Source organism: Corvus cornix, chromosome 4 (assembly GCF_000738735.6).
Source record: "Corvus cornix cornix isolate S_Up_H32 chromosome 4, ASM73873v5, whole genome shotgun sequence".
NCBI lineage: Eukaryota > Metazoa > Chordata > Aves > Passeriformes > Corvidae > Corvus > Corvus cornix.
Window position 1 is genome coordinate 30,604,034 of NC_046334.1, and position 24,332 is coordinate 30,628,365.

Below are 24,332 nucleotides of genomic sequence, written 5' to 3' on the forward strand. Positions count from 1 at the left end.
GACTTCTTCACCAGCTGAAAAACAGAACGTTAGAATCAAGATCAGAGATTGCAGAAGAGTTAAAAGGGCTGCCAGTGCGGAGCAGGCCGAGGTTGGATTCACTGAGCCCTGGGTTTCTTTTTTTCAGGAGCACGTCCAACACTGCACTCAAGCTTTGCCCCAGCAGTCCACAGGGAGCACTACCAGCCCTGTCCTCTGAAGGGGCAGTGCAAGAGGAAGAGCGGCTAAGTCCCTCACAAGTTCTGTTGGATGTCAACAGCTATGGGAGCTTCACAGCAAGAAATGATTCATCTCACACAGGGGAATGTTTAGCACACAAAAGGAAAAAAGCAACCAACCAACACTAGAGGGGATCCTCTTTTTTTACAGTTTTACCATAGTGTAGATTGTTCCCTTGAGGGATGGGCCACAGCTAAAGACAAACTTTTCCTTATCTTCATTCCAGCTTGGGAGATCCCAAACTCAGCTTGCCACCCTCCACTGTGGCATCTATGGTGACTGCCAGCTCATCAGAGCACCCATTCAGGTGTTTGAGCAGCACTTGAGGACCTTTGCTGCAGAGCTCATCTCCCACTAGCGGCCACTGTATTGAGCTCAGGAACAAACCAAAACAGCTGTCAGAAGCCTTGCTGTTAGGGATGCCATATCAGGTGCTTCCTAAACCCCAAGGTTTCCCATCCTCCCCAGTAAAGGGCCTAGAACTGGCAAAAGCACACATTCAAATGAACCAAACCTTCCAGAAGCAATTGCTGTTCTTACCAGGCTCAAAAGCAAGTGTACCACTTCCTTCAAGGTCTATTAGCTCTGCTTGTGAAGTTCCACCTGCACTGGAGGGCAGCAGCCTGCTCCGTTTCTGAGCTTGTGTGGAGTCAAGTGCTCCTCCAGGGCGCTTTCGCTGACGCTGAGAGAGAACAAAGCCTTAGCATTTTCTGTGGCAGCAATATTAGCACGGCCCTCGGGTTCTGCAGCACCAATGACAGCACATGAGGATACCGAAAACACTCCCACAAAGGCTGGAATAGGCATCAAATGGTGCTATGGACCATTTTCACCTTAGCACATCACATCAGGGAAAAGACATCACCCCTCATCTCCTACATGTTGCCTCACCAGCAAATAGCCTGTCCAATGGCTTGAAAATGAGGAGACCAGTTTCCAATTCTATCATGTTGTTACTCACACTGTAAGCATTTCTGAACTATTGCCAGCACCCACAGAGATTCAGAACCTTCAATATCCAAAAGCGGGAAGTCACAGGAAGTTTGGAAAGATTTCTGTTTCTGTGCATTTACTCCAAACTCTAGAATTCTTTTCTAGAAGTCCCCTGGAAAATGTTTCAAGAATCAGATCTGCATTGAGTAGTAAAGTACTTACTGAGCTCATGGTGTTTCGTGATCTAAAAGCACCAGAAAAGCAAGTGGGACAAACACCAAAAAAGGAATGTCAGGGAAGAGATCAATCCCTTAGCTTCCTTCTGGTAGCCCACTGCAGATTTTTCAGGGTTCCAGAAAACTGTTCTTCCAAACCTATCAGAAAAGGAGAGATCATCAATTTGGAATGCCTGTTCTCTTGAATACCCCCATGCCCCAAGACTCCCACTCCCCAGTCTCCAGTTTCTGTCCTTAACTGGAGGGGGAAGTCCGTGACCCCAGTACTTGGGCCCACCTGCAGCCCATCCTGCAGCCCAGGCCAGCCCCTCAGCATCAGAAGCCTTTTCAAGAATCGGCTGCACTCACCTGTACAGTCAGTCCAGAGTTTGCCTCGCAAAGGTCAGCAAATCGCTCTCTATTCCCACCTGGGATGGAGAAGACGGATGCTCCGCGTCTGCTGCGCAGCAGAGAATCCGTCAACTGGCTCAGCAGACTCGGTGTCAACACAACCTTGGGAGCAGGAGTGCCCCTGGCAACCGGTGCCAACATTCCATGCCCAGTAACGGGTCTCCATTTTGCACACCCATGGAGCTCCACAACGCCATGGAGGCACCTCAACAGGGCATTCACAGCTTCTCTGGGCAGCTGGTTCCCATGTCTCACCACCCTCACAGCTCCGCCAAACATCTGATCCCAATCTGCCCGATCTTCTAGTCTAAAACCCTTCCCCTTTCCCATCGCTCTCTGCCCGCTTTAGGCACTGGGAGGCCGCAGTGAGGCCTCCCCGGACCCTGCTCCTCTCCAGGCTGGACAGCCCCGGCTCTCCCAGCCTGCCTGCAGAGGACAGGTGCTCCAGGCCTCCACACATGCCCACGGCCTCCTCCGGCCCTGCTCCACAGGCACATCCTGCTGCTGCTGGGCAGAGCTGGACACAGCTCTGCACGTGGGGCCTCACAGGGCCTCGTGGGGCAGACCTGCACCTCCCTCTGCCTTCAGCCTGAGGAACCTGAGGATCACTGCAGCCCTTGGAGGGCAGAAGAAACCCCACTAAACACCACCTGCCAAAACAAAGAGAAATTTAAACCCGGCCTTAACCCTCCGCCTTATTTCAAGTCTCTGAGGCCTCGACATTTTCACGTGTTCAACTATTCCTCTGCCAGAATTTCCCAACAGGGCTGAGGAGGTTTGCTCTGCTCCCGGGGACAGCACCTTCCTCCTGAGGCCCTGCTCTGCTATGATAGGTGACACAGCAAAAAAAGCAGAATTAATATTCAGTTTTCCTTCCAGCCACTCTGCCACTGGACCTGTGTTCACAGGGATGGGCCGGGGCTCCTGAGAGCAGCAGGGAACCCATCCCTGCCCTGCCTCTGGCAGGGCTGCTCCTCAGCCACTGGTCCCGTTGGGTGCTCTCTGCTGTGGGCAGAGTTGTGGAAATCGATCCAATGCTGTGGAGAGCACGAGGATATGTTCAGCTCATGGTCTACATGAGGAGCCTCATTTCTTACCAAATCATCTCTGTTACTCCAATTCTTGCTTTTGGGTAATTGGCAACATGTTGAGTGTTTAAGAGCGGGTGTGGATAACTTCTCCATTTTTTGAAAAATCCCAAAGGAGATTTGACACTTTATATAAAAATGCTAAGATGCTCAAGCAATTCCAAATACACATTTAAGGTATGAATGATTAAGCACCTCGTACCAGTCCCAAAGCACTGAATATGGGAAATGAAGGACACAAATATGCTGTCTCTCTGGTCTGGGCTTCCAATGCTCAAAAAACCCCCAATTCTTCTGTGCCTACACATCAGTGATGGAATGAGCTGAAAATGAGCTTTTCCTTCTGCTGACAACTATGCATCAAGACTGAAACCAAGGCTTCAACTGTTCAGTCACCTTTGGCTATCAATGTTTCTCTCAATCAGTACTTTCTAAAAATTATAGCTATCTATTCATGGACAGGGTTAATTTCTAACCCTAAACCAACATTTTAAAAGAAAATAGCCACAGCTGATGACGTAGAGACAAACTAACATCAGTTTAAGCCTATTATAAAATCAGCTGAGTGCCATTTCATTGCAGGTTACTTAAGATCAAACTTCCTTGACCACAAAGGCTTTCTTGAAATGCTCTTTTCAATGACAATGCCTGGCAGAGCATGTCACCAAGGAATACAGCTATTTAAAAAGACATTTCTGCTTACTGTCATTACATCCACCAAGCAGCTCAAAGTCTAGCAACAGTGAGAAACAGAAAACATCAGTCTAACATTTATGGCTGCCCTGTAAGTAAATCATTTTACGTGTGTCTGTCTAAGGATTATCTTTGAGTAATTTTGACCACTTATGTAGTTTTCCTTAAAAACAAAAATCAAAAGATGGCTTGATCAGACTAAAACTAATGTCTTAATATTTTTGTTAAGATCAAGCCACCTAAAAATTAGGGGGCCCAATTACTACCCCTGCCTAAATGCGGCAATGCTAAGACCTCTTGAAATATGGCTGAGCAAGCCGATAAATAACACAATAAAGACAAAAATGAAAAACCAAAAATAAGGATACATGTCCACACAGATGACTAACTTTGAACACACAGAGGACCTCACTTCAGCTTGGTCATCTGAGTTTTCTGTTTCGTGGCACACAGTTTCATTGTTTACCTGAGATCCGCCCTTTCCTCTTTATTGCTTTTATAGAACAGAAGTAACTTTCTTTCCTTTCTTATGTCCAATTATTATGTCTCTCGACAATTGCATTTCCCTTCAATGTCACTTAGGATTAATCTTGCTGCAGTTGAAGGAACTGGAGCTGCAACACTGTTGTACTGGTAACAGCTCCAAGTCAGTAGCCAACTTCAGACATTCAAAACCACATTCCTTCAAAAACCTCCAGATTCTAATTAGAATGCAACCTTACAACACTACATGCTGCAGTTTGTTTACGTACCAGTTATTCTCAAAGAAAATTGTTTTCTTTGGATGTGTGCACAACCCGCTCCTCTTTCCATCTTCTGAGCAATGAAATCACAGCATTTTCACCAAAGTGTCCACCAGACTCTGCCCTGAGACCCTGAAATGTGTCTTCAGCACATTTCCCCCAAACCAATGACTACAGTGGGATGAAAAGAACGAGCTTCTGACTGCTCAGACCACGAGCCTTATTTCCACCTGTTAAACAACATCTCTGTGTGTCAGCAGAGTCCAGCATAGAGGAGCAGACAGACTATGTTTAACTCAATCAAAACTGTATTTAAAATTGAATTCAGCAAATTTGAAACTATGTACAGGAAGAACTATATACACGGAGAAACAAGTCTCTACATCGCCTATTCTCCAGGATCCATCTGAGTCTGTCCTGAGAAGTGGAAGCACTCATAAATAAATGGGATGATACAGGTGATAATAAAGTGTGAGGTCCACCCTGCAGGTTGGGCACAGCTCGTCAGTCTCCAGGGCAATAGGGAGGCACCGACTACAGAAGACATGGCCACACATGGTTGCCACAAGCTGTCGTCCATGTTCCATGATCTGGAAGAAAGAAAACCACAACATGTATTGGGAGGAAAGAATCTGACTTTGCTGCTCCGCTGGCACCAGGCAAATGAGACTTTAGAGCACCTGCAATCAGAATAACGAGGGACCCACAGATCTGCCAGTGCCATCTTGGCCAAGGCTCCTTCCTGTACCTTCACCACCAAGAAGGGACTTGTGGAGCTTCACAGCAAGGGCTCTGCTTCCAGCAGCTGCCCGCAGCATCCCACATCAGCCAACTGACTTGAGCAGCTCCCCTTCTGGCCCCTTCCCCCTCCCACAAAGCAGAAAGGATGACAGTGCGTGGATCCTCACCTCTGAGTAAACATCCATGCAAATCGGACACCTTATAACAACTCCTCGCTGGGCACTAGAGGAAACAGAACCAGAAAGAACATGCAGCTGTTAATATCACCACACTGCAGTGCTTATTGATACATAAAAGCTCACATGATCATGCAACTGCACTGACTAGCCATGACACATTTCCTTTGAAGAACCCTGCTGTCTTTAACTCTCTTTGCTGCACATGATGAGCAGTTAGGGTCTCCCTGCCCTGACAGAAAGAGTGTCCTGGTCTTTCACCAGGAGAAAGGTGCAGCCAGTCACTCTGCTCTGGGATTTGAAGTAACAGCAGTCTCCAGCAGTTTAGGTACGGCAGCTTTGACTTCCACCAGGTCATCAATAACAGCTTTGGAACTGCAGCATCCAGCTTTTTCCGCTGGGAACTATTCACCCCAGAATATTCATTCCAGGACCCAAGTCTAACGCTACAGAGTAACACGGCTCTGGCCAGCTCCAGCCCCAGGAAGGAGCCCTTGGTCAATGTTAAATGCTGCAGCACTGAGCTCTTTCAGCCTTACCTAAACAGAGCAGCAAGGCTCATTCAGTAACAGAGAAGCTTGAGACTGAAGGAACAAAGTATTCCTTTTTTATATTAATCAAGTGGTGGGATTTGTTCACCGACAGACTAAACAACCAAAACTTAAACACCTACAAATTCATTGGCAAAATGCATTATGGTTTAGAACGGCAGAAGCCCTTGAGGTGGCATATTTAAGACCTGACACTTAAGTTCCATACTCAAATGCTCTCCTACGTTGCCTTTCCAAAAGGCTCAAAGCACCCCAGCTTCATTAAAACCTGTGTCTTTCCCCCCACCCCAAAGAAACACTTCAGAAAACCTTATACCATAATTCTCATGTTCTTTGTCTCCCCTAGTGACACGGACACCCGATTTAATTTCATCAGTCTAATGCATTGCACCTTTCTTATCCTAATGGAGTGCTCCTACAGCAGGACTTTCCTGTTTCTCTGCAGAATGGGGCTTTTACTGTGCAGGCACCCAGCTTGGACTGCAACATCCCCATCACACATGCAAACAAATCAGGCCTTGTGACTGCCAGGACTGGCCATAAAAGCATGACCTCCACAACCGCCTGTGTGCAAGCCTGCCCTGGGAAGAAGGGCTCCAGCTCCAGGAGAGACGCAGCCAGCTGATGCCGCGTGTGAAAAAGCAGGGAATTTCTGCTGGCATTTGCCCGGCTGCTGCCTGCCGGTCCCATGATGCCAAGCCTCACTGATAACGATGGAATTATTTCCATATCTAACAGCGCCACTAGAGCTGGTCAGAAAAAGTAAATGCAATACATTATGAGCTGTGGCCTGTGACCAATCCCCCTTCCTTGCCATACCCCCACACTCGTCTCTAAGGTTGTGTGCAAAGTTGTACATCTGCCTTGGGCTGCCCTTTTCTCCCAAAATGCAAAAGGTATCATTTGCTCATCATGCAACACGGGAGAAGGAGGGTAATAAGTAGAGTAAGGGAAGGCTTCCCAGATAAACCAGGCACAGCAATATAACTTAGTCCTGTACAGAAAAGGAAAAAAAAGGACAGAATTCCGTGTTTGGTAGGGCATGAGCCATACGTACTCTGAACTTGCAGTGGCCTCCTCCTCTGCTCCCTCTTCTGCAGGGGCTGCATCAGCCACAGGTGCATCATTAGCTCCTGTTCCATTACCAGAGCCATCCACCTGCTCGTGGCTGTTCCGTGTGACATTTCTCCTTTGCTGTTCATGCCCTGTAATTTAATTTTCGGAAGTTACATCTCTCTCTCCCTGCAACTACCCTTGAAACGAGCTGTATAAATAGTCACTAATGGTTCCTGTTTTAAATGGACCCGATTCAGCTGGGTTAAAAACAATCTTAAACAAGCTACTTTCCCAAACAGTAAGGCTGAAACCATTCCAGACACTGCGAGTATTCTGCTACAGACCATCGCAAAACATTTGCTCTATCCAGCCTATGCACGGCAAAAAACGTGACCGGAGAGATTCTAAAGGACAGTCCTTGGAAACGATAAAATTCCTTGGAGCCGTGGCCCCTTAGAAATCGTCATCATCTCCCTCCTGAGTTAAGGGAATTTGAAAGTGGAGTTATATGTGATGCAAAATGTAGAATATGTAAAAGATTTCTTAAGGAAGGATGCTGTTTGTATAGATATATTGGATCTTTGTATACTTTCAAGCCCAATCAACTAGAAGGGAGATTTAATCCATGAAATAGACAGCAACTACCAAGCAAGCTCTAAGTGATTCCATGGGTTAGAAAAACTAATTCCTTGTTGGTAGAAGTGCCTTGTAAAGGTTCAGGGCTTGTCATGCTTCAAGGAGCTCAGACCTAGGGGAAGGTTAACAAAGCTTGCCAAGAAGGATGCCCACTGAGAGTGGACACAAAGAATGCAGAATTGCTGCGCCAAAAGGAAACCTGGCACAGCTCCCGAGACAAGGAAGAAACTGAAGTAAGCAAAAATCCCAGCTGTCCTGCAATCAGCTCTGGCCGGTAAAACCAACTCCAGCAGGGGGAGATTGCGACCACCGACTCACGGAGCAGGAACTCAAGACCAAAAGCAGGAACTCCCCATCCCAAAAGAAGAGAGAGACTGAGCATGCGGACTAATTACCAGGAGAAGTGAGACAATCGTTAACCAGGAGAAGACAGAATACTAACTAATAAGATAACCATGTAACTTGTAACCAATAATACTCATTCCTTTGTTTGCTAAAATTTATAAATCATGAAAAGTTTTGATAGCGGGTGTGCCTTATTTGTGAAATACCACTGAGCACCCAGACTTGTGCAAGGCTGGAATAAACAATCAGTGTCTCAAGTGTATAACTGTCGCAATGACCGCCACTGACCACTGCCCAGGCTAGCTCCTGCGGTATGTGACAGAAGTGGGGAGCAGCTGGAGGCTCTTGGCTTTAAAGCTGCTCCTCAGGAGCTCAGCTCTGCCCAGGGGAGCTGAAGCTCCAGGCACAGTGGCTGTCAGCAGTCCGGACGAGGGAGAGGATAAAAAGTAGCAAGGACGCTTGCCACACGGAATAATCCAACTTTATCGCAGGCAACTCACAGGGGACAAGCCTCGAGCAGCTCCAGGGAACCTCTTATAAAGGGAGGTGTTACAATGGGGATGGCTTAACTGAGGACCAATAGAAATCGCTAAGGGAGGGATATGGACGAGGATAGACATTTCCTTGGGCCAATAGCCTCAAGGGGAGGAGGGGAAATGGATCACATGCCCCAATGGGGCATCGAGGTTTAGGGGATTTCCAAAGGGGGAAGTATCTAGAGGGGTAGGGTCTCGGGGATTGACAGGGACCATATAAGGGTAAACTGGGAGGTTTCAGGTGATGGACACTGGACCTCCGGGAACAACAGGAGGGGGTTTGGGTGATTGATAGGGAAAGAGCTAGAACAAGGGGAAGAGAACAGCCATGTAGGGAGCACCGGGGGAGCGGCTTGGGTCTGGGGCAAACCAACTAGGAATAGGAGTGGGGAAGGTAGGGATGAACCATTGGGGTACAGAAAACTTATATAAAAATACAATAAAGGTATCGCATCACCACATATAATTATTGACCTGTTGCACCCCAGTAACAAATCCAACTTTTGTGGACAACACACTGACCAACTTAAAGGGAGATCAATCTTTAATGGCCTGGTCAGTAACACCCAAAGGGTCACAAAATGCTGTTTGCCTTTTAACTCTCAGAAACCACAGGCAGCAATGACCTCTGCAACTCCGGTGTCCATGTAACACTAATCAATCACTAATCAATTAAAACTGCAGAAAGAGCCACCAAATTAAAGTTCCTTCTGCATAAGTATTCTGCTACAACTTTTACTGCAGGGATTTTCTGCCATGACTGATGGAGGCCATCACACACACATTGGATCCATTCTCTAAGACGCTGGCCAGAGGCTTTAGCCCTGGCCTTTGCCGTTTCCTAAAAGTAGTTTCAATCCCTGCCACTCGAGTTTCTTGGAAAAGAACAACAAAAAGACCTATAACACTTCAGATAAAATCCGTTTTCAACTGTAAAACTTCAACTCACCTTGAAGAAGCTTCCATCGATGCATAAGGGAAGGGAGAGAAAAGAAGATACAATTAGGCTTTGGTGCGCACCCCTGTGCTGCAGGCAAACCTCAGCTCAGAAAGCAGCTATAGCACAGGAGGTGAGGAAGGGTGGGGTATTGCCCTCTAAGTTTGGTTAAGAACATTCAAAGCAGTAGCACAAACAGCTGCTGCTCTGAAAACAAATAAGTGGGTGCCACTGATTCTGCTCTCGCTACTCCAACGGGGTATAGAAATGGAGGCACTTAGGAACCACCCTGAACACTGTACTCCCTGCTCCCCTGTTTCAGTCCCTACTTGGATTTGGGCTGGAGCTGTTTCCTTCCCTCTGTCTCCCAAAACTGGCTAATTCTGCTATGATAACCCTAAACACTTCATATTGGTTTATCAGCAGCTCAAGAATGGAAACCACAGAAGGGATTTGGGACTAAAGACTTCCATCAGTCAATGCTAGAACTACAAGGAACTCACAGATCAGCCGGTACCATCCTGACAAGGGCTTCTCCCTCTACAGACACCACCAAGAAGGGACTTGGAGGGATGTGCAAGTTGGAGCTTCAGAGCAAGGGCTGTGCTTCCAGCCAGCTGCCCACAGCATCCCACCTAAGACAACTGAGTTGTGCAGCTCCCCTTCTCTCCCCTCCCTTCCCACAAATCTGAAAAGACAACAACATGTGGATCCTCACCTCTGAGTTGTCAGCCTCCCTAGCCGGAGGACTAACAAGACCTCCTGGTGGCTCACTAGAGGGAGCAGAACCAGAAGAACATGCAGTCGTCAATTTCACAGTGCACAGAGGGTTACCAAGACATAAAATTGCAGAAATCAAAACATCCCCTTAGTCTCATTTTGCAGCACCCCAACCTAGAAACACAATCCGTGCAAGAGCTTTTATGTACTGCAAGCATTTCAGTCTGTCACTATGCATAGTGTAAGAAACATTCAAGAATGACTTCCTGAATGGAGAAGAAAGGTTTCTCCTGGATTTTGCTGAGTTTAGGGGTTTCTTTTCCATTACTTCTCTTCCAGACAGACCACTATGTTTCAAGTCCAAATTCTTCAAGCAGAATCAAGCAAAACCCAAAAGATTGGCAAAAACCTGTGGCTACAATATATCAGAAATTATGGATGCTGAGAAAGGCTAGCAGAGAAATTTTTCAAGCTTTTTACACCCTTTGTGAAAGTCTCCGTTCTCACGCAAACGAGCTGAGAAACCGTTTGCTATTTTGTAAATTATTTTTGCAGGTGCAGGTTGTTGGGGACTACTGTGCATATTGTTTTGGTTCATTGAGAATAGTATTTTGAGAATGGGTGTTGTAGCATTCAGCCAATCATTCTAGGAGGTGGATGGTCAAAGGACCAATGACCTCCAGCCACTCTTTTGGACCAAAGTCTATAAGCTGGTCTCTAAACTAATAAAGGAAGCTATTCTTCCCTGGAATTATGTCGTGATTCTTGCCGCCGTCCCTGCGGACAACAGCAACAAGAAATTAGCCTCTGGAGAGACACTTTATCTGTCACATACAATTCAATATCTCTTGGTTCCAGAAAAAGGAAGCTTGGCAGTGGTTCGGACGAACTATCTGATGAGATGGAGCCAAGCGAGTACTGCTGGCTCTGTTCCCAGTCCTGCAGTGGGGTGAAAATGGAGACAGATTAGGATCTGCTTGAAACCACTCCATCCTGCTTCCCTGTTTCAGTTCCCTGACTGGATTTGGGCTAGAACTTTTTCTTTCCCTCGTTAGCCCCAAGAAGGGCAACTTCTGCAGTCATAGCCCTAAACGCTTCATGTTGGATGAACAGTTCCTGAGGAATGGAAACCACAACTACAGGAATTTGGGGCAAAGAATTGCAGTTAGCGGCTCTATTGGCACCAGGCAAACAGAACTTGGAGTACGTGCAGTCTGTCAGTCAATGCTAGAACTACAAGGAACGCACAGATCTGCCGGTGCCATCCTGACAGGGGCTTCTCCCTCTACGGACATCACCAAGAAGGGATGTGGAGGGACGTGCAAGTTGGAGCTTCAGAGCAAGGGGCTGTGCTTCCAGCCAGCTGCCCACAGCATCCCACCAGGGAAAACTGAGTTGTGCAGCTCCCCCTCTGTCCCCTCCCCTCCCACGAAGCAGAAATGATAAGAACATCTTATAACAACATGATCCTCACATCTGTGATGTCATCCTGTGAATTTGGAGGACTCTCAAAACGGTCTGGCCATTCACTAGAGTTGAAAGAACTGAAAGAACACGCAGTCGTCAATTTCACAGTGCACAGAGGGTTACCAAGACATAAAATTGCAGAAATCAGAACATCCCCTTAGTCTCATTTTGCAGCATCCCAGCCCAGAAACATAATCCGCGCAAGAGCTTTTATGTACTGCAAGCATTTCAGTCTGTCACTATGCATAGTGTAAGAAACATTCAAGAATGACTTCCTGAATCGAGAAGAAAGGTTTCTCCTGGATTTTGCTGGGTTTAGGGGTTTCTTTTCCATTAGTTCCCTTCCAGGCCACTATGTTCCAAATCAGAATCCTTCAAGCAGAATCAAGCAGAATCCAACAGTTTGGCAAAATCCTGTGTCAACTGTATGTACGAAAGTACACTTTGGAGAGACACTTCATGTGTCACATACCCATTGTTGTCTCTTGGCTCCTCTTCATTGTCACCTGCCCGTAGCTCAGCTGAATTCTCTGTCTCCCTGGAACCAAGTGGGGACTGCTGGCTCTGCTCCCTGTCCTGCACCTCTGAGTTGTCATCCTCCCTAGTCACAGGACTAGCAGGACCTGCTGGCCATGCACTAGAGGGAACAGAACCAGAAAGAATGTGCAGCCATTTGAACATGCAGCCCTTTATTTCACTGGGCACCAAGGGTTACCAACAAAGAACATGGTGGTACTTAAAACATGCCCTATTCTGATTAAGCAACATCCCAGCCCAGAAACACAAGCACTGCAACACCTTTTATGTACTGCCAGCATTTCAGCATGTCAAGCGTTTCTCTTCTATACAATTATGGCTTCACAAACAGAGAAGAAAGGCTTCTGCTGGATTTTGCTGGGTTTATTTTAATTCTCTTCCAGGCAGGCCACTCTATTCCAGGTCTGAAGTATTTGCATAGAGTTCAGCAGAAGCCAAAAGCTTGGCACAAACTTGTTCCTACCACATATCTGAACCTGGAGTTTAGATAGACCCTTTCTCTCTCACATACCCATCATTTTCTCTTGGTTCCTCTTCATCATCCCTTGCCAGGGCCTCGGATGAATTCTCTGATGCTCTGGAAGGATGTGGCTGCTGCTGGCTCTGCTCCGTGTCCTGCAGTGCGGTAGAAATGGAGGCACTTAGGAACCACCCTGAACACGGTACTCCCTGCTCCCCTGTTTCAGTCCCTGCTTGGATTTGGGCTGGAGCTGTTTCTTTCCCTCGTTCTCCCCCAAACTGGCTAATTCACCTGAACACTGCTTAGTACATGAAGAGCTGCTGAAGACATAAAACCCCATACCCAAAGCTGCTCTTGTGTTTGGTAAAAGTGGAGGTGGGTCATGCAAATTCTGATGTAAAATTGGAGGCCTTTTCTTTGCAAAGGTTCAGCAACAAGCCTGTCAGGAGATAGCTGCCATGCTATGTTTGCTGCATGTTTCTGCTTTGCACAGCAGCAGTGGCACCCCAGATTTGAGCAGACACACTGCACTGTGGGCTGGATCAAAAATATTCTGAAACATGGATTTTAAAAGAAACAGTAAGATTTTAGTTAAAGGCTAGCTTTGTTGAAATTAGTTAAAGTAGATGGCCCGGCTGGAATTGATAAAATGTTAATAAGTAGTCAAAGAGAGCCAGACCCGAAATAAGTTTTTAGATGTAGGTAGCTAATTGCCTGTCACTTTTCTATTTGTTTAGCTGTGCTTTTAATGAGAAACAGAAACCCTGATAAATAGATTCAAAGAAACGGAGACAATTACTAATTTCCACCTCTGAGAGACTATTCAGAAATCACAAAAGGAGGAACTGGAAGTCCCCCAAGAGTAATTTGTATTGTCAAAAATCAGAAAGGTAGAAAGGTCAAAGTGAGGGAGAGTAGCTTTACTTCATCTTTTAAGACCACTCCCCAAATAAAGAGACAACCAACACAATTCAAAGAACAAACTACGCATGCTTCATGACTTTCAAACTAAATACTATACGAAGAAGAGAATGGAAGGTGTCAGTGTTATAAATCTGCATTTGTATTTTGAATATTCAAGACCTCTGTAATTAAACAGACTCTGTATTGGCTTGTAATTTTGCACTGCACATTAGGGAGCTATCCTGCACAGCTGCCTGGCGCTGGAATAAACATACACTTTCTAACTCTACACTGTTAGGGAGTTTATGTCCGTCTTAGTTGGGTGTCGATATTAGATCAATACCCATACTTTGGTAATTCAATTCCTTCAAAATAGAAGGGGGAAATTTAAAAAAGCAAACAAACGTGACTCTGTTAAAGGCTTCTTGGAATAAGGAACAGAACTAGTTTGCACCCCAGTAAGGTGCAGTTGTGTTTTACACCTCAGTGAGAGGGGTACCTTAAACTGATGTTGCAGCTAAAACACTTCTCATTTGAGAAGTCAAAGACTTCCTTTAAATCACTGAAGCAACAACCTCTCTTAGGTTGTTCATCCCCTCTCTGCAAGCAATTCTCAGGGATGCTGATGTGTTCATGAGTGTGTTTGGGCTCGACTGGGAACTGTGTCTAATGTGGTAAATCGGAGCCATGTTCCAACCTTTGAGGCCAGGGTACTTAGTAAGATGCCAGAATCTGGCAAGGAAACTAATTTGACTGCAAGATGGAGGGGAGTGTGCCATTCACTACTTACCACATCAGACTCATCGTCACTGATAACGATGACTTCAGGCCCAGAAGATTCGCCCGTGAGATCTATGACGACTTCTTCACCAGCTGAAAAACAGAACGTTAGAATCAAGATCAGAGATTGCAGAAGAGTTAAAAGGGCTGCCAGTGCGGAGCAGGCCGAGGTTGGATTCACTGAGCCCTGGGTTTCTTTTTTTTCAGGAGCACGTCCAACATTGCACTCAAGCTTTGCCCCAGCAGTCCACAGGGAGCACTACCAGCCCTGTCCTCTGAAGGGGCAGTGCAAGAGGAAGAGCGGCTGAGTCCCTCACAAGTTCTGTTGGATGTCAACAGCTATGGGAGCTTCACAGCAAGAAATGATTCATCTCACACAGGGGAATGTTTAGCACACAAAAGGAAAAAAGCAACCAACCAACACTAGAGGGGATCCTCTTTTTTTACAGTTTTACCATAGTGTAGATTGTTCCCTTGAGGGATGGGGCACAGCTAAAGACAAACTTTTCCTTATCTTCATTCAGCTTGGGAGATCCCAAACTCAGCTTGCCACCCTCCACTGTGGCATCTATGGTGACTGCCAGCTCATCAGAGCACCCATTCAGGTGTTTGAGCAGCACTTGAGGACCTTTGCTGCAGAGCTCATCTCCCACTAGCGGCCACTGTATTGAGCTCAGGAACAAACCAAAACAGCTGTCAGAAGCCTTGCTGTTAGGGATGCCATATCAGGTGCTTCCTAAACCCCAAGGTTTCCCATCCTCCCCAGTAAAGGGCCTAGAAACTGGCAAAAGCACACATTCAAATGAACCCAAACCTTCCAGAAGCAATTGCTGTTCTTACCAGGCTCAAAAGCAAGTGTACCACTTCCTTCAAGGTCTATTAGCTCTGCTTGTGAAGTTCCACCTGCACTGGAGGGCAGCAGCCTGCTCCGTTTCTGAGCTTGTGTGGAGTCAAGTGCTCCTCCAGGGCGCTTTCGCTGACGCTGAGAGAGAACAAAGCCTTAGCATTTTCTGTGGCAGCAATATTAGCACGGCCCTCGGGTTCTGCAGCACCAATGACAGCACATGAGGATACCGAAAACACTCCCACAAAGGCTGGAATAGGCATCAAATGGTGCTATGGACCATTTTCACCTTAGCACATCACATCAGGGAAAAGACATCGCCCCTCATCTCCTACATGTTGCCTCACCAGCAAATAGCCTGTCCAATGGCTTGAAAATGAGGAGACCAGTTCCCAATTCTATCATGTTGTTACTCACACTGTAAGCATTTCTGAACTATTGCCAGCACCCACAGAGATTCAGAACCTTCAATATCCAAAAGCGGGAAGTCACAGGAAGTTTGGAAAGATTTCTGTTTCTGTGCATTTACTCCAAACTCTAGAATTCTTTTCTAGAAGTCCCCTGGAAAATGTTTCAAGAATCAGATCTGCATTGAGTAGTAAAGTACTTACTGAGCTCATGGTGTTTCGTGATCTAAAAGCACCAGAAAAGCAAGTGGGACAAACACCAAAAAAGGAATGTCAGGGAAGAGATCAATCCCTTAGCTTCCTTCTGGTAGCCCACTGCAGATTTTTCAGGGTTCCAGAAAACTGTTCTTCCAAACCTATCAGAAAAGGAGAGATCATCAATTTGGAATGCCTGTTCTCTTGAATACCCCCATGCCCCAAGACTCCCACTCCCCAGTCTCCAGTTTCTGTCCTTAACTGGAGGGGGAAGTCCGTGACCCCAGTACTTGGGCCCACCTGCAGCCCATCCTGCAGCCCAGGCCAGCCCCTCAGCATCAGAAGCCTTTTCAAGAATCGGCTGCACTCACCTGTACAGTCAGTCCAGAGTTTGCCTCGCAAAGGTCAGCAAATCGCTCTCTATTCCCACCTGGGATGGAGAAGACGGATGCTCCGCGTCTGCTGCGCAGCAGAGAATCCGTCAACTGGCTCAGCAGACTCGGTGTCAACACAACCTTGGGAGCAGGAGTGCCCCTGGCAACCGGTGCCAACATTCCATGCCCAGTAACGGGTCTCCATTTTGCACACCCATGGAGCTCCACAACGCCATGGAGGCACCTCAACAGGGCATCCACAGCTTCTCTGGGCAGCTGGTTCCCATGTCTCACCACCCTCACAGCTCCGCCAAACATCTGATCCCAATCTCCCTGATCTTCTAGTCTAAAACCCTTCCCCTTTCCCATCGCTCTCTGCCCGCTTTAGGCACTGGGAGGCCGCAGTGAGGCCTCCCCGGACCCTGCTCCTCTCCAGGCTGGACAGCCCCGGCTCTCCCAGCCTGCCTGCAGAGGACAGGTGCTCCAGGCCTCCACACATGCCCACGGCCTCCTCCGGCCCTGCTCCACAGGCACATCCTGCTGCTGCTGGGCAGAGCTGGACACAGCTCTGCACGTGGGGCCTCACAGGGCCTCGTGGGGCAGACCTGCACCTCCCTCTGCCTTCAGCCTGAGGAACCTGAGGATCACTGCAGCCCTTGGAGGGCAGAAGAAACCCCACTAAACACCACCTGCCCAAAACAAAGAGAAATTTAAACCCGGCCTTAACCCTCCGCCTTATTTCAAGTCTCTGAGGCCTCGACATTTTCACGTGTTCAACTATTCCTCTGCCAGAATTTCCCAACAGGGCTGAGGAGGTTTGCTCTGCTCCCGGGGACAGCACCTTCCTCCTGAGGCCCTGCTCTGCTATGATAGGTGACACAGCAAAAAAAGCAGAATTAATATTCAGTTTTCCTTCCAGCCACTCTGCCACTGGACCTGTGTTCACAGGGATGGGCCGGGGCTCCTGAGAGCAGCAGGGAACCCATCCCTGCCCTGCCTCTGGCAGGGCTGCTCCTCAGCCACTGGTCCCGTTGGGTGCTCTCTGCTGTGGGCAGAGTTGTGGAAATCGATCCAATGCTGTGGAGAGCACGAGGATATGTTCAGCTCATGGTCTACATGAGGAGGCTCATTTCTTACCAAATCATCTCTGTTATTCCAATTCTTGCTTTTGGGTAATTGGCAACATGTTGAGTGTTTAAGAGCGGGTGTGGATAACTTTTCCATTTTTTGAAAAATCCCAAAGGAGATTTGACACTTTATATAAAAATGCTAAGATGCTCAAGCAATTCCAAATACACATTTAAGGTATGAATGATTAAGCACCTCGTACCAGTCCCAAAGCACTGAATATGGGAAATGAAGGACACAAATATGCTGTCTCTCTGGTCTGGGCTTCCAATGCTCAAAAAACCCCCAATTCTTCTGTGCCTACACATCAGTGATGGAATGAGCTGAAAATGAGCTTTTCCTTCTGCTGACAACTATGCATCAAGACTGAAACCAAGGCTTCAACTGTTCAGTCACCTTTGGCTATCAATGTTTCTCTCAATCAGTACTTTCTAAAAATTATAGCTATCTATTCATGGACAGGGTTAATTTCTAACCCTAAACCAACATTTTAAAAGAAAATAGCCACAGCTGATGACGTAGAGACAAACTAACATCAGTTTAAGCCTATTATAAAATCAGCTGAGTGCCATTTCATTGCAGGTTACTTAAGATCAAACTTCCTTGACCACAAAGGCTTTCTTGAAATGCTCTTTTCAATGACAATGCCTGGCAGAGCATGTCACCAAGGAATACAGCTATTTAAAAAGACATTTCTGCTTACTGTCATTACATCCACCAAGCAGCTCAAAGTCTAGCAACAGTGAGAAACAGAAAACATCAGTCTAACATTTATGGCTGCCCTGTAAGTAAATCATTTTACGTGTGTCTGTCTAAGGATTATCTTTGAGTAATTTTGACCACTTATGTAGTTTTCCTTAAAAACAAAAATCAAAAGATGGCTTGATCAGACTAAAACTAATGTCTTAATATTTTTTTTGTTAAGATCAAGCCACATAAATATTAGGGAGCACAGTGAACCCACTAGGAATGTCCCTTGTTTATTACTACCCCTGCCTAAATACGGCAATGCTAAGACCTCTTGAAATATGGCTGGGCAAGCCGATAAATAACACAATAAAGACAAAATGAAAAACCAAAAATAAGGATACATGTCCACACAGATGACTAACTTTGAACACACGGAGGACCTCAGTTGAGCTTGCTTATCCGTTTCCTCTTATAAGGTTACTTTTTCCAGCATTACAGGCTAAAAGGGTAATATAAACGAAGACTGTCAAGGTAATGGAAAATCATGACTATGCTAGGACAACATTTTGTTCACCCTATAGCTGGTCCCAGCGGGCCAAACAAATGAAAAATAAAAGCAGCATATTTAGATATGCACCTTGGACATCAAGATAGCTCCTTGTGCAACAAGCTGCTACAAGAACAAGTTTTTCACTCATCAGGACCACACTGTCCAGTCACCTTGTTTAGGCAATGCTAGGCTGTATTAATTCCATACCATTTATGTATAGAGAAACATAGGGCAAAATAACATACCTAAAACTTAATACAATTGAGTTCACATTTCTAGTACATGCCACAGTTTAGCAATTTAATCTGTGGTAAATTAGGTATTATCTGTTGCTGCAAATCCTGATTTTTATGCTTTTTTTCATCTGCTTCTCTTCAGTTTTCAGTAAGCATCAATTCACCTGAAGTATAGGTCAGGCTTTACTATTCATAGTAATACAACTCCATCCTTGGACATGAGAAAATTTCTATTCTCCTGAGAAGAAACCAGAGTCCATTGATGCCAATAGCAACAAGGTCACAAACCAGTATCACAAATGGAATGCAGTCTCACTAATCCTGTATGATATCAAGATGATGAGACTGTGAGATACCATCAAAACATTCCTGATTTTGGGGGGGGAAAAGAATTTGTCATAAACTTACTTTGTATAGTTTGGCTCATCCAAGAAAAAATGGGATGTCATGATGCATATAACCACAGCTCTACTTTTGCAGGCGTTCTCCCTTGCTTCTAGAAAACTTTTCTTCCTGTGAAGCCTATTTCTTTGTGGGGCAGCAGGTACAAAATAACTTAAGTCACAAGGAAGTAACACTTGTGGGAAACTGTTATTAACATGAAAACAGTCATTTTAAAAAAATGGGGAAAAAAATCCAACAAATGAAACAGACATTGATATTTGGATTCTTGTGTGACTTTATCTGTTTTTTCTTGACCATCCGAAGCACCTAATAACCTCTTGGACATTTGTCCAAATAAGGCTCCTCCTCCTCTCTTTTTAAGAAATACTGGTTTTTCCCGTTAAACAAACAAACAAACAACATTTTTATCTTTTATTCAGTAGCACATCTTGAATATATTCCTTCTTTTCAAGTAGATCTGAAAACTATTACAGAATATTTACAGATATTGTAGAAAATGTGAAGCATGTAAGAGCACAGAATTTTGCCCTACTGAAAGCTCTTTATTATTGCATCCTATCAGACCATGCCAAATGTTCAACATCACCATAATTAAAACATTCATATTGCTACCCACTGCCTGAAGCAGAGCAGTGTGAAAATCCTTACTGTAAACAGCATCACAGTTTCCAACAGGTGCCTCACCTTGATGAGTTCTTCCTTCAGCACAAAAAGGTCACAAAGAGACATTTGCTCCCTCCAGAAAAGTAATTTAACAAGAATAATGTTCAGATCGACATACCACTAACTTAGAACTGCATTCTCATTGGGCAAGTATTGGAGAAAACCCTGGAGACAACTGGTATCACCATGCATTTTGTGTTTGCCATACATTCTTCAAAACTCCAGTTACTCCTGTAACTACAAAAAAGTTGCAGAAAAAGTATTCCATCATTACCTACTGAAGAACTGAGGCTGAAGGTAGGAATTCACTCCTACTTGCTCACTTTTGTGCTTTTAAGTAAGTAGGTAGCATTCCATGTTTTCACATTAAAAAGATGTCCCCGCATATTTAGATCTTATAGATATCTAAGTTACATGAAGAATAAAATATTTCTGGATGCTTTTTTTGCTCCAATACATATTATTTGTAATTCAGTTTGCTATGTCCTGAAGCTATGTTGAGAGTTTTCAACCTTTAGATTATTTAAATTAAAACATGGCAGAATGCACAGACATGTAAAACCTCTAAACATGCAGTAAAAATTGCATTAGGAGCTATCTTCCATTGTGTTCACATCAACAGGTGATTTAAAATTAGGGGGGGAAACTGAGCACAGGACAACATTTATTTTCATTTTAGAGTAGCATGACTGTAAATGACCTTTTCAAACGGTTCCAACTTTGGTCAAATTTTAAACTGAATATAAGATCAATGAAGATGATGTATGTAGACACATGAATTGTTCTTAAATATTTCTTCTGACAGCAAGTTTCTTACAAATGGGAATCAACACACTTCACATGACAGTGAAGTATCCAATCACTAACATCATGTCTAGCTCCCACTTTCTGGTCAATGGATAAGGAAGAATTTGGTTTCTCTAAATCCAGTGTCAAATACCTGGTTGCAGAATCCTTGCATAATATTTAAAAGTAATTTTGAAGTCTTTTTAAAAAATGATTGGCAAGGTAGAATACACTTTTAATAAGCAGATTGAGGCCCAAAGTATTCTGATGAACTTTTATTAAAAATAATCTTCCTACAGTAGTATGGAATTCTTCAGCAAAATCAGGCCACCACCTGCTGCACAGCCATCTTCAGTAACACAATAAATTTGATCTTCTCTGTTCCTCTGGTAATCAGCACTGCTGGCTGATAACTGCTCTGCTTATGAACACAAATGCTGTTTTGACCACAAATACAACTTCCAAGCAGCCAAGACACAGTTTCACTGAAAAGGAAATCACCTTTCCTTCAACAAAACCAGTTTTCTCTAAACTTTCACAGATGGATATAATTCCATGCACAGTCATAAGATCCAGAAAGTTCTCAGTACAAGAACCAAAAGTTGCTTAATGACACAAGTTGATTTGGAATGCTCTGCATGCAGTTTGCTTCTTAGGACTTTGGGGGCTGCTTCCCTTTTCGAAGGCAATGTGTTCCAGATGCGGGATGTCTGCTTCCCAGCGCTGCCTCTATCTGCTGGATGTCATTATGCACTGAAGATTTATGTTCAGCTTCAAATTGAATGCAAGTTTCACACTCTAAGTAGGGATGCCCACAAACATATTGTTCTTTGGAGAACAATTCTCTGGCTCCATAGATATAACTTGGACAGAGTAGTTATGTTCTTCTGCAGCCCATGCCCGATCCAGATCCACAAGTCCCATACACTGCTTCCCTAAAACAAGAGCAAAGGAGAGCACAGAAACTCAAAACATTATCCAAACATTATCAAAAACTTGCACTTAAAATATTCAATGTTAGGATAACACATGAGTAAACCATCTAAAAAGTAAGTCCCAAATCTACTTTAAAAAACATCTTAATCTGGTTTCTGTTCCAAATCACATCTGTGACTTGTAACCCTCATTTAGCAAAGACCTTGAGGAGATATATCTCTTTATATATGGAGAAAGGCACAACTATTTAAAAGTATTCTCAAAACAGAGAAAAAAACATGCTTTAATGTAAATGGGAAGAAGAAAAATGCCTAGTTTACCCCTGAGCTCTCTGAATTGCCAAACTTCTACTCCCTTTATAACCATAACTGTTTTCCTCCTGTACTTTCATCTAAAATCTGAAAATCGCTGGTTATTGAACATAAACAATAGACTAAAATACCAAAAAGTGATCCAGTGTAATTGATTTGAGACGTATTACTGTAACTATTTATAAACAAACATACTAAATTGGTAATGCAAATGAAGCTTATTTCAGATTTACCTGCAGAAAAAAACCAAGAAGGATAAAGGGTTTTTTTTCTGCTTAGAAGTTTTTTATTATGATACAGCCACAACAAGATGATGGGACCATTTGTCTTTACTTATTTACTCATTATAATTTATTATTATGTTCTGAAATATAGGATTGACTTGTCAGATTGTATTTTCAGCAGCTTGAAACATTATTGCAAGAAAAATTTAATGCTACTTTGAAGTGTTTTATCACTAATTGTTACAGCCTCAAGTCATGAATGGGCACAATCCCACTTCAGTCTCAAACACAATGATCCTACCTCTTTTCTTGTTCCTGACAGAACTGTATAGTTAAATGTATTTGGGGTCTGAGATGAAGAGACAGGAGCACATCCTGATTACCTTTGGAATAGGAGTCTGACATTCCAAACTACCCTCCGGAGTGGCTTACCTCTCTTCCCTGAATATATACAGAGCTTTTGTGCCTGTATCCTTACCAGCCCAGTTATGCACCCTGGTTAGGTGCCTGTAGAAGTTTCGGGCAGGTGGCACCAACACTCCCCTCAGTATCCTTGTATTTCAGAGCAGGTGGTGCACATCACACTTTAATGCAGGGCTCAGTCCAATCTACTCTGTCTGTCCACAGTGAACCCATGGCCAGAACTATCTTCTCGTCTCAGCTGAATGCATTAGTTACAAAAGAATTTCACTACTTTGAATTCACCAATATTATGACATTTGGACTCTTCTGTTGGTGGCTTGGGATTCGAGAGGGGTAGTAATTAGGTAGGAGACAATTTAGAGATACAATAATAAGGGAGTGCTTGAAAAAGAACTTTCCAATTCAGTCCTGTATTGATTTGCATACTGCAGGGAGAAATTACCAGTTTATATAACCAACCCAGGACAGAACTCTGCAAATTAACTTTTGTGGTCCTATCCTCCACATTTGTGGTTCCATATAAAATTACCTTCTGTGATGAACAAAATGGCATTTACACAATCCTGCCACTGATACCAGTATCATCATTATTCCAAGTGTACACATTGAAGGGCATCTGGGACTGCCACAAATGGGGCCTGGCTCCCCTGGGTGCTCTCAGTAAGTCTGTGAAACCCATGGAGCAGTTCTGTGTCCTCAGGTGGGCCATAGCAATGTTCACAAAGCCATTCAACCACTCATTTTGCACTCAGGTACCACTGCTGCATATAGAGGGTAAAAGCCACATGTCCAGTTAAAATGGTACAAGGGACTTTGTTCATTTAAGAGGGAATTGCTGTGTGTAGGAGAACTGAGTTCAACTGCATATTTTTAGGGTCACAGATACCACAGAAATTGGTGGTAACTCCTTTGAGAAATTTGTTTCAGCCATGACGTCACAGACAGAATGCTGTATTTTACAGCGTACAGGTAATGAAAGGGAATGATGTGTCACTTCTCTGAAGCTGCATAAACTCAGTGGTAACTCCAAAACACATTTCACAATACAATCCTAAAATATTCAAAAAGTAGAAGAGTAAGTCATTTTGTCATCATTTACAACAGAGAAGAAAGTCTCCACCTGTTCAGGAATACTTTCATTAAATGACATATACAGTTTTTTCAATATCTGATCCTGCATTGCACAAAAACAGAACTAAAAAAACCCATTCTCACATTGCTATAACACTGATCTCATTCAATCTTCAAATGTTTACAAGAAAACTTTAAAGTACCACCAAACAAGATTTCCACAAAAAAGATTTAAAAACTGAAGCAGAACACAAAAATGAAAACCATCTTCAATGAGACAGATTAGTATTACATGGAACTTAAAGAAAAAGTAACATTTTTGACAACAGAAGTGATGATGTAGGGGGAGAGAGAGAATAAAATTATATTTGGGGTCTTTTGTCAGGGCAAAACACATAAAAGTTACATTTGTGTTCCTAGCCCCTTCTGTCTTTTCTGACCTGGAAGCTAGTTTACAGCTTCAATCGGAACGAACAGGAATACCAGACAGAATCACATTATTTTTTTATAAACACACCTTTATATACACCCTTTATACAATACATCCTTTTGTAAATCTAAGCTTATTCCACATATTTGAAGTGTTCTGTATTTGCTGTCCTTCTGACCAAAGCCAGCCCAATCTCTGCAATTCAGCCATATTGTTTGCAGCTGGCGTTTTTGACCTCCCAAGAGTTACCCCCAGTGACTACAAGCAGGACAAAGGGGGCACATTGAAAAGGGGCAAACTGAAAATCACTACTACAAATAGCCAGTGCTTTTAATGTAGGATAAACTGCCAATAGCAGGACTTTAGCAAACTTCACAAAGATCTCATGCTTTTCAGAGAACGGTGGGGAGAAAAAAAGATGAAGCAACAAAAATCAGTAAAATGCAAACTCTCTCATATTGATGATTTTGGAAGAGGAAAAGAGTTCCTACAGCACAAAAGAGAACAGCAAG

The 24,332-nt window shown here is 44.3% G+C and overlaps 3 protein-coding genes across 7 annotated transcripts in view; all 3 read right to left on the reverse strand.

The window, feature by feature from the left end:
* Positions 1 to 2,457: 2,457 nt before the first annotated feature.
* LOC104697289 (E3 ubiquitin-protein ligase RNF4-like) lies at positions 2,458 to 11,392 on the reverse strand. Of its 2 annotated transcripts, XR_005601878.1 has the most exons (5): positions 9,999 to 11,392; positions 9,293 to 9,302; positions 6,828 to 6,975; positions 5,211 to 5,265; positions 2,458 to 4,892 (listed from the first exon to the last, which is right to left on the reverse strand). XR_005601878.1 is itself a non-coding variant. In XM_039551677.1 (4 exons), the coding sequence occupies exons 1-4, from the start codon at positions 9,315 to 9,317 to the stop codon at positions 4,737 to 4,739; spliced, it is 384 nt and encodes a 127-aa protein (XP_039407611.1). In that variant the 5' UTR covers positions 9,318 to 11,392; the 3' UTR covers positions 2,458 to 4,736. The 2 variants fall into 2 exon arrangements, 1 of the variants encoding a protein (XP_039407611.1); XM_039551677.1 differs by having other exon boundaries at positions 9,293 to 11,392.
* A 61-nt stretch (positions 11,393 to 11,453) lies between these two features.
* Positions 11,454 to 17,158, reverse strand: LOC109146274 (E3 ubiquitin-protein ligase RNF4-like). The gene is made up of 6 exons (XM_039551576.1): positions 15,603 to 17,158; positions 14,988 to 15,129; positions 14,158 to 14,240; positions 12,516 to 12,619; positions 11,940 to 12,104; positions 11,454 to 11,544 (listed from the first exon to the last, which is right to left on the reverse strand). The coding sequence occupies exons 1-6, from the start codon at positions 15,609 to 15,611 to the stop codon at positions 11,454 to 11,456; spliced, it is 594 nt and encodes a 197-aa protein (XP_039407510.1). The 5' UTR covers positions 15,612 to 17,158.
* Positions 17,159 to 19,372: 2,214 nt separating this feature from the next.
* GSTCD (glutathione S-transferase C-terminal domain containing) overlaps positions 19,373 to 24,332 on the reverse strand; it is a 54,312-nt gene continuing 49,352 nt past the window's right edge. For 3 of the 4 annotated variants that reach the window (XM_039551113.1, XM_039551114.1, XM_019293424.3), the window contains exons 12-13: positions 24,270 to 24,307; positions 19,373 to 21,360 (exon numbers count right to left, since the gene is read on the reverse strand). In XM_039551113.1, coding sequence (XP_039407047.1) covers positions 21,217 to 21,360; positions 24,270 to 24,307 — 182 coding nt within the window. In that variant the 3' untranslated portion in view covers positions 19,373 to 21,216. The remainder of the gene's footprint in view (positions 21,361 to 24,269; positions 24,308 to 24,332) is intronic. The other variant, XM_010411707.4, reaches the window with a different exon arrangement.